General features: G+C 46.2%; 1 protein-coding gene and 1 long non-coding RNA gene across 4 annotated transcripts in view; one reads left to right on the top strand and one right to left on the bottom strand.

The window, feature by feature from the left end:
* Nucleotides 1-5,542, bottom strand: part of YTHDC1 (YTH N6-methyladenosine RNA binding protein C1) — a 35,657-nt gene extending 30,115 nt beyond the window's left edge. For all 3 annotated transcript variants that reach the window (XM_050944995.1, XM_050944996.1, XM_050944997.1), the window contains exon 1: nucleotides 5,372-5,542. In XM_050944995.1, the coding sequence (XP_050800952.1) occupies nucleotides 5,372-5,399 (28 nt within the window). In that variant the 5' untranslated portion in view covers nucleotides 5,400-5,542. The remainder of the gene's footprint in view (nucleotides 1-5,371) is intronic.
* Nucleotides 5,543-5,677: 135 nt separating this feature from the next.
* Nucleotides 5,678-12,886, top strand: LOC127047143 (uncharacterized). The gene is made up of 2 exons (XR_007773315.1): nucleotides 5,678-5,728; nucleotides 11,069-12,886. It is a non-coding gene; the product is annotated as an uncharacterized LOC127047143 (long non-coding RNA).
* The last annotated feature ends 5,231 nt before the right edge of the window (nucleotides 12,887-18,117 follow it).

The raw sequence follows: 18,117 nt of genomic DNA, 5'->3' as shown, positions 1-18,117 counted from the left end.
TCCTTACCGGCCATGTCTGAATCCAAACTCATTAGTATAAGCACTTGCCCTCTAGAGTAGGAGGGGTGGAAAAGGAAAATACAGTCTAGCTTTGCTATAGTATTTGAGACACCCTTTTGCCAAAGAAGCTCCCTATGTCACACAGCAGGTCCTCAAGCTCTAGTTACTGTGTATTAAAGTCTGAAAGAAGCAGACACTTGTCTCTGTAGCACCTAAGCCCAAGTTCCTGCTGCTGTTACCAACAAATGACATTAGAGCCACACATCTGCTTGTGTAAGTGCTCATAAAATCTGTCAGAATTCATTGTGCTTTTCCATAACGGTACACGCCCTCTTCCATAGCTTGAGCTGAGCTTTGTCCAGAAAGAATAGGTAGTTTGCAACAAAATCTGTTGCCACTGTAGCCCAACAAAATATTTTTCCAGGGACATCTTAGCATCTTAATTCTCAGTCTAGGGAAGCCAAGCAGCAAGTCTCAAATCTTAGCCCCAGCCATAGCGCACTGCCATCAGGCTTGTGGGGAAGCAGCAGCATCCCCAAATAAGTTGTATTTTTGCTTACATCGCTTTAGCAATATCCACAGTGGAGTATCAGTGCTATCATAACTCCTTCACCAACTGGCTCAGAACTGGGTGCAGGGGTATTGCAAACTTAAAGGGTGATTGTTCCACAGCTAGATCTTTCAGGAAACCCCCAGGGCTGGACAAGAACCAAATTAGAATTGGTGACTTCAGTCATTTATTGTAAAATGTGTGGAAAGGTTGATCTTCCAGGGGGGTTCCACGTCTTTTTCCTCTGTGGATGTACATTTGGTTCTGAATCTCCAGTTTCCCAAACAGCCAAAGGGTACTTCTTCTGTTCAACAGAGCTCCCCAACCCACCAATAACATGGTGCTACCTCAGTGTGTATGTACATGAAGGATAGCCAGCACTGCCAAAGCAACTAGTGACACCAGCTACCCCAGTAACTACAAGTAGTACCACTGGAATCACCACTAGCTCAGGTTGCATTAAGACATATTTCAGATACTCCTATGGCACCAAGATTTTAACCAGCCCTAGTACAAGGAACTGCTTTGAATCCCTGAGAACAGTTAAAAAGCACATAATGCAATCAAAGCAATCTACATAAATCACATAATCAGCCAACAATAGCTCTAGCTATTGTCTCCTAGGATATGCAAGCTCCCCCAACCCATGCAACCCTGCTATTCAGACAGTGATTGCTGCAGGCCTTGTATGTAGTAACTGGTAGGCAGAGAATGAGCAATAATGGTTGTAAGTTGGGGTATAACCCTTTTGGTGTTTGACTAGGGATATGGCGACACTACAAAATTATGTTGACCTAAGTTACATTGACATACAGCCACCACAATTATGAAGTTGCTTTTGCAGGTCCACACTACGTTCCATGTGTCGGTGATGCACGTCCTAACCAGGAGTACTTGCACCAATTTAACTGTCTGTGTGGGGCATTGTGTGATGGCTTCTGAAAGCCAGCAACATTCAAGCAGTGCAACGCAGTGACCACACTGACACTATGTCTACCTAAGAGCTACTGCTTCTCGAGTTATTAAGTCGGCATAGGAGAGAGTTACATTGGCAGAAGCAAGATTTCAGTGTAGAAACTTACAGATTTAGGTCGCTGTAAGCTGCCTTGTGTCAACCTAACTCTGTAAGGTAGACCAGTGCTAAGGCTTGTTTCTGACACATTCGTATCTGTTATGCTCAACCAGTACACAATCCAGATTTCAGAGTGGTAGCCCTGTTAGTCTGCATCAGCAAGAACAACGAGGAGTCCTTGTGGCACCTTAGAGACGAACAAATTTATTTGTGCATAAGCTTTTGTGGGCTAGGAGCCATAAGGACTCCTAGCTGTTTTCACAATCCAGTTTAAATAGCTCCTCCCAGTGTTAATGGATCTCAGCATACCACCCATAACAGCATTTGTATCTGCTGAGTATTCTCAGAGCATCCGACTTATAACCACCAGTGACATTACATTATACACATGCCTGACTTGCAGTTTAAAGACCTAGTTAAACTAATCCTTTTTAAAAAAATAATTCTTACATATATGTAACCAATTGTATACTAGAGTATTAAAACTAGAAAAAATCCATCAACGTTTGATTTTTGCTCAGCACTGAACAGTAAAAAATGAAATTTATCAATTTTCCTTTTCACTTATCATACCTTTGCCATAACATCTGGTTTGCAAATGCTATGGGAAATTTATAAAAGCTTGCATTTACAATTCCTAAACCGAGGGAATATATTAACCTGGCAATGTAACTTTTTACATACTATATTAGCAAGTACACATGCACATGGCAGTAAGCATCATCAGAGCACTTGGAATGATCATATTGCAGTATTGGTTCCAAAAGGCAGAGAAGCAGACAGACACCAGAGGAGATGGCACGACTGGAGACAAAGCTCACAATTCCCTTTTGAGGTTTAAATGTGATGTATTAAGTAGTACTAACATGCACATATAGCTATGGACTCACTGACATTACCATCACCATCACTTTGTATAGCCATGCTCATCCTTTGAGCAACACTAAGGAAGTTTGAGATAGAAAAGGCTGGTTTGAGTGTAGTAAGTGAAGGCCCTGATAAAGGCCCAGTATGAGGCCTGAGGCCTGAACTAAAGTAATGTTAAGACTTAGCTAGAAAGCAAAGTTAAGCTATGAGCTGAAGGCCGGCTCGGTTCACAGATGTTGGCAAGGAAAGGGCTGATATTGCATAAACATATATTCACCTAGCATACTGAAGTATAAACACGGTACCAGAACACCTTATACTGGAACATTCCACAGATAAGAAAGAACAGGCCGACCCATCCCAATGACAGGCAAAAGGGTAAAATGATGGATAGAGTTGTTTTGATCGAACCAACACGTACAAGGTGAGAGGCGGCACCTTACTACGTAGAGGGGCTGTACCTTGCTGTGTAGAGGGGCTGCACCGCAATACGTCAGGAGTGATGTGTAACTTGTTTGTACCTGTGTATAAAAATGTATCCCTGGGGCGATGTCTTTGTCCGTTTGGGGGGGGCAGTGGAAAGTCCCGCCACTGACTGAGCCGAGTCCATTGACCGGGGACACTTTCTCGTAGTATGCCCTGTAGAGTAACAATCTGGAGGGAACTGCAATTGTGTCCATACGGCAATAAACCTGGCCGACGTGCCTTCGTACCTTACTAGACTCTGTGGTCATTGGGGGTTCTCTCGGGGTCTGCTGTGTCAGCTATCTGCGCAGAGCTGGGGAAGCACACAGAGGGAACACATGCACGCAGCCGAGTGATACCAACAAGGAGAGAGCAGAGCAGAGCACCACACTGGTAGCCTCTGACAACAACACCTCTGACAACATTGAGTCCGCTGCTAATTCTGCCAACCACAGGACTGTTCCCTTTGGTATACTGCTTATAGGAAAACCTCAAGAGTTACAAACAATTATGAACTGATCAGTCAACCACCTCATATAGAACCAGAAGTACACAATCAGGCAGCAGCAGAGACAAAAACAAACAAAAAAGAACAAATATATAGTACAGTACTGTGTTAAGCACTCATGGAAAAATAAAGGGAAAACTTAAAAATTAAGATTGATAATGTAAGGAAACTGTTTCTGTGCTTGTTTCATCTAAATTAAGATAGTTCAAAGCAACATTTTTCTTCTGCGTAGTAAAGTTTCAAAGCTGAATTAGTCACTGTTTAGTTGTAAATTATTGAAATAACCAAATGAATGTTTTGTTCAGCGTTATGAACATTTCAGAGTTACGAACAACCTCCATTCCCAAATTGTTCATAACTCTGAGGTTCTACTGTACTACTTTGGCTGAGTGCAGTTTGAGATGTCCAATCTAAGCAATGTAATACTTTGGCCTAACTTCGGTGGTTGGGTTTAAGTGTGTGGGTGCTGTTGGTGGCCTGTGATATACAGGACATGAGACTAGATCAGGGATTCTCAAACAGGGTCATGAGATTATTACCCGGAGGACATGAAACAACAGCCCCCATTAAATTAAAAAACCCTGTTTTAATTTATAAGCAGGAGTGGTGGGGGTGTCGCACTCAGAGGCTTGCTGTTTGAAAGAGGTCTCGCCTCTACAAGAAGTTTGAGAACCACTGGACTAGATAATCTGGTGGTCTCCAACTCTATAGACTGTACTGAGGCCTCTACCTTTTCCCTGATATTTAGTCCATTTCCCCTCCCCTTTCAGTAATTCCAGTCTATTACTCTGTGGGACTGCACATCACCTTGAGAAGAGCTACAAAATGTATAAATATAAGGGAGTCATCTCTAAGTTGTTACATGAAGGTGCCTCACAGCAGCTGCAGCTCCTACCTTGGAATCTGTGCACACAGAAACCCCACTAGAGTAAAAGAGAGCCTTAAACAAGGGCATGCAGAGCACCTGCCCCACCCCCCAAAGGTATCACTGCATGATGGGGTAATCTGACATGCATACAGTACAAATAAAGGTTAAAATTGTGGCTATTTCAACCTCAGGGCAGTAACCCATTACAGGTCTGTCTCATCTTATGCTGGGGTTACGTTCCGCAGTCAGCACATAAAGCGAAAATTGCGTATAGTCAAAATTACATTGAGTGTAATGGTAAGCGGAATCGCCCGCACTACAGAAACAGCATTTAAATTGTTATTTTTCTCCCTTTTTTTTCTCTCTTGTTTTTGCCAAGTAAAGCTGAAATCGTGCATTTTAAATGCGCCTAAGATGCAACAGACCTGTAAACAAGTCAAATAGAGCAAATTATATATACAGCCCACCCAAGGATTTCACACATAGATCTACATCCAGTTCCTTCATCCCTGGAACACAGTTGACACTCCAGAAGAAAATTATGAACAATTCTTGTAATTAGTTAAATTTATTCTGGTAAAACCAAAATAAAAACTCCACACCCCTCCCCTCCCACCGCAGGGCAGCTGACCCCCCCAAGCTAGTCCCACCGTATCCTCTACATCCCCCACAGGACAACTGAGCACCTCAGCCAGTCCCTCCACCTCCTCTCCGCCCCCGCAGGGCAGCCGACCCTCCCCGCCCCCTACAGCCAGTGCCCCCCACCCCGTCCGCAAGGCAGCCAACCCTCCCCCCCCAACACCCAGTGCCCCCCACTGACCCGCCACCCGGCAGGGCAGCCGACCCTCCCCCGCCCCCCCCACAGCCAGTGCCCCTCACCCCCTCCCCCCGCAGGGTAGCCGATCCTCCGCCTCAACCCCTCCCCCCACCTCCTGCCCGCCCCCGCAGGGCAGCCGACCCCCCCCCACACCATCCATCCCTTTCCGTAAGCCCCCCCGCACGCAGGGCAGCGATGCCCCGCCCCCCGGGGTTGCCCGCTACCTTTCTCCTCCCGGCTGTCCGCCGCCATCCCGCCGCCTCCCCTGAGGGGCCGGCCGCCTCGCGCTCTGCTCACAGCGCCGGCGAGGCGGGCCGCTGGGGCGCGGGCCGGGGCGCTGGGGCGCGCTGCAGAGGCGGGCGCGGAAAGAGACAGGGCTGCGGCGTCTCGCTGCGGGCCGGACCGGGCCGCGCCGCGCCGCCGAACCTGTGGCTAGAGAGCCCCTAAGATGGAGGCTGCTTCCTGCGCGAAACAATCCCCCTCCCATAATGCACCGCTCTGTTTACGCTTCTGGCGTCACAATGCGGACTGCGTGTGACCTCATCGCGTAGAGGCCGCCCGGAAGGGCTCCAGGACATCAGGTGGCAGGCCCTAGCACGTGACTCTACAGGGCGCCCTCGGCCGCCGCCATCTTGCGCCGGGCTGGTGTGTCTGCCCCGCCCGCGCGGTGCCACTGGGTCCCGGGGTCCCCGCTGGGAGCGGTGCGGGAGGGGCGGCTGGGCCGGGGGCAGGAGAGTTGGGACTGTTCGAGCCTCAGCGCAGAGGCGTTAGCGGCGGGTCCCGGCCTGGGCCAATCCCCAGGGGTCGCAGCCCCCCACCCGCCATAGAGGGGGTTTCCCCCCCCACCCCGAGCTGCTCCCGGGGCACTGCGCGAGGCCGCAGTTCGCAGACGTTGCTGTGCGGGTAGCGCCCGCCCCCCCGGCAATGGGCTGCAGAGATGTTGGCCGCCACTAGGGCCGGGAGGGTTCCCCTGCGGGAGGCTCTGCGGGCCAGGGGCTCAGCGTCAGGCTGTTTCTCCTGGATCCTTGGGCTCTAGGGGGGGGCAGAGTCTGCGAGTGTGGGGGGAGGGAGGGCACAGCTGGCCTCTGGTAGGGGAGGGGGTCTGAGTGTCTGAGCTGGAGGAGCGTGGCTGGACTTTGGGGAGAAGGGGGTGTGTGTGCCCCCCCCCATGCTCCCCTGGATGCTCTCTGGCAGGGTGGAGGGGGCAGAGAAGCAGGGAGTAGGTTGTTGTAGGGTTTTCTTTACCTCTCTACGCCTGGGGGAATTTGTGTGTTTGTATCTGTTGTTATAGACATATTTGCTGACAGGTATTTTGAAATCAATTACCAAAATGATCATGCCAGTTTTAATTATATGGTGTTATTTTGACAAATAAAATCTGCAGAATTTTAAAATATTGTGTGCAGAACTTGGTGCACAGGGTTCCACTCTGTCAGCAGGTGAGGCTGGGTAGGTTGCATGGACAGGCCTAGGCAGGCTGTTCCCCTCTCTGCATCCTCATGGGACAGGTGAGAGAAGGAAACTAAGCTAAATATCAAAACAACTGTTTAGAAATAAAACTCCGCTTCAGTTTTAACACAAGGAAGACATAGAGGGGTTGTCAACCAACAAGTTACTGGAAAAGTTAGTTGGACACAGGAAGACCCACGGGAACCAGCAACCACCAGCATCCCTGAGCCTTTTGTGAAGGGGCTGACTGACCCCTGCCCCCGGTTCCCCCGTTAAAGTGCCAGTTAATTTAGATCAATTTAGAACAAGGCAGGCTGTTGCTCTGTTCCATTTACAGTGCCTATATTATGTATGTTAACAGTAATTACCATTCAGGCTACCTTTGGGATCCAAAGATTGCCTGACAGGGGATTTTAGGGATTGATCTGAAGAGTCTGGGCATAGTTGTAGATCTCCCCAACAGACAGCTGATCGTAGGAGGCAAGAGGGAACAGAACTGTGTCATACCAGACTCCCACAGGATATCTGCTTTAAAGACCCCTGAAGAGCTTGTCATTTCTCCATCGGAGACCGATGTTAACTGTATAGTCCAGGAACACCTCGGAACCTTTGCAAGCAACAAACTGCAGTGCGCACACATACATGCAAAGGTATACGTAGATGGACCTGATCTATGGCCACTGAAACAGTATAGGTACCCTGCAGAAGTTGCAGAGAGCTTAAAAGCAACAGTCAAGGCACTAGTGCAGCAGAAAGTACTAGTTGAAGTGGAAAGCCCCTGCAACTAACCTATTTGGCTGGTGATGAAGGCTGACAAGAAGACATGGCATCTCACCATAGACTATAGGGAGTTTAACCGAGTAACCCCTCGTATGTCCCCGTGGTGGCAAAATTTAATGACATCATGGCTGCAGGTGCTAAATGCTTTTCAGTACTCGACTTGTGCAACACCTTCTTTAGCATATCAGTACACCAAGAATCCCAGCACAAGTTCGTCTTCGCTTTTGAAGGACGTCAGCTGACTTTCACCTGCGTTCCCCAGGGCCTACATATCACCCCCAGTATATGTCACTGTTATGTCTCCGGAATGTGGAGAGGAATGCCGGATCAGAACCAGATATTGAGTTATGTGGATGATATCCTAATTGACACGGTGAATCATGAGGAGAATCTGCAAATTCTTGGGATAGTTTTGGATAAAATCCATTCCACTGGCTTCCTAGTTAACCCAGCAAAAGTCCAGGCTTAGGGAAAGCTAAAGCAAGAGCCTCTGCTAATGCTTCCTTCAAGTTATGGAACGCTTTCTGGTGAGTGACCTCCCACTTCCATTCTTGGCCTTTCTGGAGTAATTTATAAAAGGTCTTGCGATGACAGCATAACCTTCTATAAGTTCTCAGGAGAATCCTGTAAGGCCTAAGAATGACTGTAATGTCGAAATGTCTCTAGGTACTAGGAGCTTACAAACTAGTTCAACTCTTTGTCTGGTTGTTTTCCATTTGGAGATAAATGGATGCCCAAATATGTTACCATGGTAACATATTTGAGCATCCATTTATCTCCAAATGGAAAACAACCAGACAAAGAGTTGAACAAGAATGGAAGTGGGAGGTCACTCACCAGAAAGCGTTCCTGTCATAAACAGATAGTTAAAAATTAATAGAACAGAAGTACTTCATATCTCTTTTGCCTGTAAAGGGTTAACAAGATCAGTGAGCCAGGCTGTCACCTAACCAAAGGACCAATCAGGGGACAGGATACTTTCAAATCTTGAGGGAGGGAAGTTTTTGTGTGTGCTGTTAATGTTTGGTTGTTGTTCACTCTGGGGGCTCAGAGGGACCAGATGTGCAACCAGCTTTCTCTCCAATCTCTCCGATACAGGCTCTTAAAAGTTCAGAATATTGAGTACTAGGTAGATAAAGCGAGTTAGGCTTATGGTTGTTTTCTTTATTTGCAAATGTGTATTTGGCTGGAAGGAGTTCAAATTTGTATTTTGCTGAAAGGATTTTAATTTGTACTTGTATACTTAGGCTGGGAGGGTATTGCCAGTGTCTATAGCCAAAAGACCCGGTACCTATTCCATTTTAAATTCACAAAGACAATTTTTACTGTTTTTCATTCTTTAATTAAAAGTTTCTTGTTTAAGAACCTGATTGTTTTTTTATTCTGGTGTGAGACCCCAGGGAATGGGGTCTGGATCCACCAGGGAATTGGTGGGGAGAAAGGAGGGAAGGGGGAGAGAGAGGCTAGTTTCTCTCTATATTAGGATTACTGTCTCTCTCAGGGTGAGTCTGGGAGGAGGAGAGAGAAGGAGGGGGGAAGGTGCATTTTCCTCTCTGTTTTAAGATTCAAGGAGTTTGAATCAAAGTAATCTTCCAGGGTAACTCAGGGAGGGGAAGCCTGGGAGAGGCAAAGGTGAGGGAAAGGGTTTACTTTCCTTGTGTTAAGATCCAGAGGGACTGGGTCTTGGGGGTCCCCGGGCAAAGTTTTAGGGGGACCAGAGTGTACCAGGCACTGGAATTCCTGGTTGGTGGCAGTGCTACAAGTACTAAAGCTGGTAATTGAGCTTAGAGGAATTCATGCTGGTACCCCATCTTTTGGACACTAAAGTTCAGAGCGGGGGTTTATACCATGACAGTTCCATAACTTGAAGCAAGCATTAGCGAAGGCTCCGGCTTTAGCTTTCCCTAAGCCTGAGAGTCCCTTTCACTTGCAGCTGGCTACTGATGGAGATGGGATCAGTGCAGTACTCTTACAGGACCATGGCAGTGGACTACGCCCAGTTGCTTATGGATCAAGAGTCCTCACCCAGGTGGAACGAATATTCAGACCCTGTGAAAAAAAGGTCCTGGCGCTGGTGTGGGCAGTCAGCCACTGGGAATATTTAATGAGGCTAGCTCCAGTCATCTTAAGAACATCACACACCCCTATTAAATACATGGTGTCAGGAAAGATTAATGAAGGGCGAGTGTCATCTCCTCGACTTTCTAACTGGACCTTAAGTTTGGTGAACCGAGACATCAAGGTACACAAGTCTCCCCAGTTCAGCATCCTTCTATATGCACTATTGTCTGAAGGTCAGGACCACCAATGCCCATTACCACTGTTGACTCTAGTGGTCGAGTCTCACTTTAAGGTGGAAACCAGCTTCCTGGAGATCAAGGAGATGAAATTAGCTGTTGTAGATGGCAGTTGTTACCATCAAGATGGCCAGATATACGCCGGTTATGCTGCTGTACAGCCGACTTCAAAGAAGACATTGCAGGGAACAGTAAAACCATATTAGTCTCAGGCAGCTGAAATAGTGGCAGTTGTGGCTGTCTTCTATGAAGAAAAGCAAGAAGAAAATATTTGCATTTGCTCTAACTCAGATTGGGTGATCTGAGCCTTAAGTGACTGGATGCCTGTATGGATTCAGAATCAAATGCGCTTGTTGGACGGAAAGCCCATAAAGTATGCTACGTACCTCCAACATGCCTGGAATCTGGCATCCGACAGGTTAGGACAATCTTACATGTGCAAGGTTAAAGCCCATTGTAAGGATTACACAGAGGTGTCCAAGCTCAACCCACCAAGTGGACCTTTTAGCAAAGGAAGCCGCTTTGCTCAATGAGAGCCATCTTTGGAGACACACCCCATTACCTGTCTCTAAGATTCAGCTATCAAATCCTGATGTAAATAACCAGTTTGATATCAAGCAGCTTCAGCAGCAAGATCAGCAGATCAAAGACTTGTTGGAAAAGAAAGAGTGCAGGTTCGGACTGCCTCTAGAGATTGATTCAGATCAAGGTCCCCACTTTGTTGGTGAAATCACCCTAAGTGTTGTGTCAGGCTTTGGGAGTAAAGCAACACTTGCATATCTCAGGCAACCCCGAAAGCTCTGGCTCAGTCGAGAGGGCTAACAGGACCCTAAAAGCTGCATTAAGGAAAGTCAGATGACTTTCAGGGAAAAGACTGGGATATAAAGCTTCCTCTTGTACTCATGGCTGTTAGGTCGATAATAGCATCTCATGGTTTTACTCCATTTGAGGCCACGATGGGACGACCCATGAGAACTCCAGAACATTAGTGGGTAGGTGGACAGCCCCCAGGGGATTACTAACCTAAACTTAAAATAGATACTTACATATCCCAGATATTATGTGACATCAGTGACATACAACAAGTGGCTGCCCAATTGAAATCCAATATTAAGGTCATGAACAGAAAGTTCGGACATGTGAAGGTTATGGAATGGGATGTAGGGGATAAGGTTCTTATTAATACTGCTCTGACGAGGGTCATGCTCTGAGCCCTAGATGGGTAGGCCCAGCTATGATTGTTAATAAGACCAGCCCTAATGTGTATCAAATAGAGATCCCCGATAAGAAGAAAAAACATATAAAATGTTTTCATTCTAGCCGACTAAAACCATGGAAAGGAGCTGAGCCGTGTGTCTTAAATCATTAACAAATATTGCTTCTATTTACCTGCAGGAAAATCTCATCCATCGAACATTCTGGATGCTTATCTTTGTAATATATGTAAATACACCTGTTTTTGTACAGCCTAATGAACATTATTTCTGTAACATTGAACTGACACGAAATGCAAGAACTGGGTGGGCTACTCCAAAGTTTTTAATATCTGTGGAAGCTACTCATAGTATAAAGCGTGCTAATAAAACAGTCACTGTAATGATTTATACTGTTCAGGATGAATGTCAGTGTGACCTAATTTGGATCATGGAAACTGAAAATATTGTAGGCAAAGTCACAGGTACAAAACCGATTTCTTGTAATATAGAAAGTAGTGAAACTGGTCCATTTGGGACAAGTCGTATTACTCTGGAATAGCTGTACTTGGAATATTACCCTATCAGCACAGCAGTGCTTTGGGGGGCCAGTTACTTCTAGTTATTATCAATGGTGTATGTGTCTAATCTCCAATACTGAACCTTTCATAAGAGAGGGGTTGTCCCTATTCAAATTGTCTATTCGTGCTCAGTTTCATCAATCATCAATGTACATTAAGCTACATACCTCTGTATAGTCTTTTGGAGTTATTGTGGATTGTATTAGCAACCCTTCCCAAGTTTGTAGTTCCTCTGGTGTTAAAAACAGTTTTTGTTTAGTGAAGAGCCAGGAGTGATATTCATGCTTGAGCGTACTGGTGTGCTTGAAACCAACATAACAATTAAGAATTCTGGAATCTGGTCCCTGGCGGGTCCTTTTGGGTTACTTTAAACCATTGAGGTAACTATAGTACCACCTCCATATAGTAATCATGCGGGACCTCTGGTCATCAATCAGAATCTTAAACGAGTGGTCAGATCTAACCCAATATACTCCATTAAAAGAGTGGTTGTGGATGTGCAATCTCTAATTTCTGGCATCATGTCTAACTGCACCCCATTTGTGGTGCCATCTGTCTCAGGCTGGGAATCTTGGCTCCTAAGTGTTAACCCAAGATACAACAGGGTAAAAAGGGTCCTTACTGCCCAGATTCTGGGAGGTGCAGGTGCAGGTTTAGGTGTTGTAAGCACCCTTGGAGTAGGGTCTTTAACAACAAAAATGGGGACATTGGGTCATAAGAGAGCATCTCTCAATCAACCATTAACATCTGCCCTTGATACAGTGATAGATTTGTCATATAATATCACTGATGCAATTAAGTCATGGTATCCTAAACAATTGGAAGACTGGCATCATGTGGGGAACGCATTTGAGGTATTAGAAAGCTCTTCTGCCTGGTCGGATGCGTGTGTTGAAGCACAACTATGGCTACAGTCAATTGCGAGCAACATGGTAAGGTCTGGGCTCCAAGGAATTCTCCCAAGATGATGGAGAGTGCCTCGCCTTTTGAGAAACAGTATTCTGCCAGGTGGGAACTTACTGATTTTTATTTTCTTCCCGGTACTCGGCAAATAACTGCTAAAGTCCTGACTATAACTAATGCCACCGTCCTCTGGGTGTACCCTTTAGTTACCCTGGGAATAATAACTCCAGATTTGGTTATATTACCTACTGATACTCCTAAATGGGTAACCCCGTAGATATAAAGAATTATGCCATAGATGTAAGTTCTTGTCTATGGAGGCAGTCAATAGGATACGATTGCCTGGCTGAAGTAGCACCAGGTATACACATTTGTTTAAGCCCGAAAGAAGGCAGATGTCACTATGAGTTGCATCCACAACCGAGGGGTTGTTCACAGGTGGTAGTTGTCAATGATCATTGCGAATGTATAAGAAGTATATGTAAATATTTTGTTGTTAATTATTATTATAATGTATCAAATCTTGTGCAACCTAATCTGTGTTTATGTTTTGTGTTTACCATTGGAGGGTGTGACATTATGTTTAAATCGGAGAAGTTGACATCCCATACCATAAGGGTTGCATATCACTTATATAAACATTTAGAGCCTATAAGTCTGGGTGTCAGTGCTTCATTGCTGAAAGATCTTGCTAACCACCCTGATTTGGCACAACAAATTAATAACGTGGAAACAAGGCAGGGTCACCATGCTAGCTGTCCATCACTCCACCAATCAAATTGGTGCGGTTTTAAAGAGGGCGCTCAAGACAGCAGGGATGGCTCACTGCTGGAATTCCTTTTTCTGTGGTCCAACTGATACGTCTGAGAATTGGCATTTCTTGGCACATCCATTTTGTATTATATTGGGTGTGCAATTAATTTTGTTTATCTCGTATATATGATTGTGTACCTGGACCAAGGCCAAGTTAAGTGAGGTTGAGCATAAGTTTAGATACACCAATATGCCTTAAGGATGTGGCGACTTCTGATTATGTAAATAGTTACATTTCATCATCACCAAGGAGGAGATTGTAGAGGGAAAAATCCTAAGGCCATCTTGGATCCTCTAAAGGACAACTAGGCATCCATTTTTGTGAGCCCTTCTTGTTCCTTCCTTATTCTAGTTTGGCGCCTTTTTCCTGTTTAGGTGGGAAAAGACAGTGGCTGTCAATCATCTGATCTGCCTAGTGATCAAGCGTCTATATAAGGCAATGTTTAGATGCGATTGGGGCTGCCCATCTGAGTGGTAGAGTACAGACAGAGCCGGCTTTAGGCCAATTCCACCAATTCCCCCGAATTGGGCCCCGTGCCTCAGAGGGCACCGCGCCCAGTGAGAATCTCTTCCCTGGCTAGAGGCGCCTTTTTAATTTTTACTCACCTGGCGGCGCTCCGGGTCTTCGGCAGCATTTCGGCGGTGGGGCCTTCGCTTGTTCTGGGTCTTTGGCGGCACTTCGGCGACAGGTCGTTCAGTGCCGCCAAAGATCTGGAGCGAGTGAAGGACCTGCCATCGAAGTGCCGTCGAAGACTTGGAGCACCGCCTGGTAAGTACAAGCCCAACGTGGTTTTTTAACGTGTTATTTATTTATTTATTTTTGTCTTCCCTGCGGGGCCCCGTTGAAACTGTTCGAATTGGGCCCCGCACTTCCTAAAGCCGGCCCTGAGTACAGAACAGGTAATTAAGGGTAGGCCATTCACCCCACAAGGGTTACTTGGAGAAGGGGATATACTTACTTACATGCATCTGATCCATCTCCTATGGAGTTCACTTACTGCACACACGACGTCGCAGGTATTGGGGAGCAGGAAGGATTTAACAGCTGACCTGAAGAAACGATTGTCTGATACTGTCTCAAGATCCTGCTTCCATCTAAGAGATCCAGTAGTCTTGTGGTGCTGTGCCACCCTAAGGAGAAAGAGACATCAGGAAGCCAAGCTGCTAGAGATGGTATTGTGATCACTACTTGTCTGTGTATGTAGTTCCCTGATTGTTACAGCCTACCTTGTTTTATTGTCTGCCTGGTTGCCCTCTGGTTTACCTTGTTTGTTCAGGGAGTCCTTGCCACCTTCCCCCCACCCCCCTTTAATAAACTAAGTTGTACCTTTGTTTGAATTTTATATGGAGATACAAGCCCCTGGTGATAGATACGGGTAGGAGAGGAACCTGAGACCAAAAGATCTGAACCACTTTTAATTTTTACTCCTCTTTCGGTCAACACCAGGCCCTCCCCTGCTGAGCCCCAATCCCCGTGCACCTGGACCACCCCAACGAGTCACCCGGATCCCCACCCCACTGAGCCCCACTCCCCCAGCATCTGTCCCCTCCATACTCAGACCCCCTCTGCCGAGCTCTATCCCCCAACACACACCCAGACCCCTGTCCCCCACTGAGCTCCAACAACCTTCATCTGGACACACACCCCTGCAGAGTCCCATTACCATTGCACCAAGAACACCCCAACCAACCCCTGTGCATCCAGATAACCCCTGCACCTGGATCCCCCACTGAGCTGCCTGCACGCAGATTGCCCCACACAGAACCCTCTCAACCCACACCTGGATCCCCGCACACTAAACCCCTCCACACTTGGATCCTGCCAGACTAAACTTGCCTGCCCACACCTGGTGCACCTGGCATAGAGGGGCAGGACCTTTGGGTGTTTCTGGGGCAGGCCCAATCCTTGCAATGTATCAGGATTGGGTGTGGCCTCACTGCTGAGTCTGCGTCCCAGAGGGAGCTGCAGGGTGATGTCCCACCTCTGTGCAGCCAGTAACCTGTGCTCCCCAATGCCATGCTGGAACCTCCAAATTTATTTGACAAAATTAGCAGAATTTTAGAATATTGTGGACAGAATTTTTAATTTTTTGTAGCTTAGACCAATGGCTCTCAACCTTTCCAGACTACTATATCCCTTTCTGGAATCTGATTTGTCTTCCGTGCCCCCCAAGTTTCAACTCACTTAAAAACTACTTGCTTACAAAATCAAACATAAAAATATGAAGTGTCACAGCGCACTATTGCTGAAAAATTGCTCTTCTCATTTTTATCATATAATTACAAAATAAATCAATTGGAATATAAATATTGTACTTACATTTCAGTGAATAGTATATAGAACAGTATAAACAAGTCCTTGTCTATATAAAATTTTAGTTTGTACTGACTTTGCTAGTGCTTTTTATGCAGCCTGCTGTAAAACTAGGCAAATATCTAGATGAGTTGATGTACCCCCTGGAAGACCTCTGCATACCCCCTGGGGTATACATACCCCTGGTAGACAAGCCCCATAATTCTTAAGTATCAACAACTTTGCCACAATTTTTATTGCTTCCTTTTGTCATGAATGTAACAACAGTGAAGAACACAACAGGCAATTCAGTCCAATTCCTCCCTCACTTCTATAGCTAATAACAACACAGGACTTACAAAAGTGTTTCATTGACTTTGGGCTTGTCTGTATGAACACTTAGTTCTCAGCCAGGTGGGTATAAATCGACCCCACACTAGTCTGCCTCACATTAAGTATCTATGTGGACCCTGCTGTTACGCACTAAAAGTATCCTTGTGCAATGTGATATACTCCTGATCCAAAGTGGGGTAGGAATAGGATCAAAACGCACTATGAAACATCTAATGTGAGGCAGCAGGGCAGTGGTGCAAGCAGAAATCATTTATTGCGGATACTGCACTCATGCAAGAGACACAAGTTGGGGCACGTGATCTCCCCTTGCCACCCTCCATGTGACTTCTCCCCACCCCACCCCCAGTTTGCTCTCCCCCTCCCCTCTGATGCCCCCTTTTGTATATAAAACATCAACATGCTTAACTACTCACTTTCCCCCCATATGTAGTATTCAGTCTGTTTATATGGAATATGGGAGTTGGATAAGGAGCCATTTCAACGTATGTAGGACTTATTAAAGACAATTTTTAAGTAGAACTGTATCCTAAACTGCTTTATGGTATTATACCCAAACATTGCATTTCAATGGGGGGATTCAACTTCCTTTATAGCAGTGGTTCCCAAACTAGGGTTCATTAAATGTTATGGGGGTTCTCGGGAAAAAATTCCCTAATGGCCGACAGAACTGTCCATAGGGACCCTGGGCAGCATGGGCCAGCAGCCTGGAGCTTTGGGGACTTCCAAGAGCTAAGCAGATCAAAGCAAACATATCTATCACGCTGAGGAGATTTAAACTTCAAAACTCCTTTTACGAAATAGAAAGGGAGGTGGATATTTTTTGCTGTTTTTAAAATTAAATAGGCTGCTACTGTTGTTTTTAAATTATTAAGAAGAACAAGTTTAAGCTTTGTTGTAATGTGCATTGTTTATCTGGACTGCTCAAGACCTGAATGCTTGTGTAGGAGGAACTCTTTGAGTTGGCCTCTTAAATACCTTCATGCTGTTTCACAATCAGATACTCCTTGATGAAACATAGGAGCCAGGGGTGCCAGTATGGGGGGGTGATGAGGATCACGTGCCGCCCCCACGTCAATGCGCCTCCCCATGGGTCCATGCCCTTTTTTTCTGGTGGCCCCTGTGAGCCCCCCCCCTTTTCTGGCAGTTCCCCCAGGGGTGTGTGGGGGCTTTGCCCCTTCACCTCTTTTTCTACTGGCACCTCTGATAGGAGCCTTGTCTTATAACAGGCTTAATCAAAAGTGATACAAGTTACAGAAGTGAGATATTTGAAGAGTGTTGCCATTTTCATAATGTAATAAAAATACAGCAATGATAAATAATAATTAATAAATAGTGTGTAATAAGCATGTCATAAACATTTTATATGTCCAAGATCAATGCTTTTAATTTATGCTGAGGTAAGGAGAAAATCCATGGAAATATTCATTTATAGGAGGGGGTTCATGAGACCTGACATTTTAGTGAAAGGGGTTTGCGAGTTGTTAAAGTTTGGGAACCACTGCTTTATAGGAACAGATTGCTGAAACTCTTACCAGTCCACAAAAGTGCTCCATAGTCATGCAAATAGTCCCCTTGTCTTCAACGGGATTGATCAAATGATTAAGGTTTTACGGGATTAGGTTCCAAGTTTGTAAAATTGTTCTGGATGAAACTACAATGCCAGATGAGGAGTGTCATTCAAATAAAGGTGGGCAGATGTGTAAAAAGTCTTAGCTCCGTTGTTAAGATGAGGAACATAGTTTCAGCAAAGTTCGTCGCAGATTCCTGAGGCAGCTCGTTTAAGGCCATCAGTGTCCTGTATTATAATCTTCACTTATAGTTCTCTCAGCCACAAAGCTGGAAAAAGAGGCACTTTTTTCCTTTGTTTCGGTGCTCCAGTTCCAGTTAACAAGATGCATGTTAGACTAGTTTGGCTGCAAAGAATTCTATGTAAACTGGGGACAACACCTGATTCCTGTCAGCAGGGGCGGCTCCAGGCCCCAGTACGCCAAGCGCCTGCTTGAGGCTGCATGCCGCAGGGGGCACTCTGCCGGTTGCCGGGAAGGCAGTGTCCCACGGCTCCAGTGGACCTCCCGCAGGCGTGCCTGCGGCTCCACCGAAGCCGTGGGACCAGTGGGCCCTCCGCAGGCACGCCTGCGGGAGGTCCACCGGAGCTGTGAGACCGGCGACTGGTAGAGTGCCCCCCGTGGCATGCCGCTGTGCTTGGGGCGGCGAAATGTCTAGAGCCGCCCCTGCCTGTCAGGCTGCAGAACTGGCATCAGAATCCAAATGCACCTCCGGTCAGTGCAAGCAGAGGCATTCCTCTAA

The sequence above is a fragment of the Gopherus flavomarginatus genome, chromosome 3 (assembly GCF_025201925.1).
Source record: "Gopherus flavomarginatus isolate rGopFla2 chromosome 3, rGopFla2.mat.asm, whole genome shotgun sequence".
NCBI classification, from domain to species: domain Eukaryota; kingdom Metazoa; phylum Chordata; order Testudines; family Testudinidae; genus Gopherus; species Gopherus flavomarginatus.
This window is presented reverse-complemented; position numbering and strand designations above follow the sequence as displayed.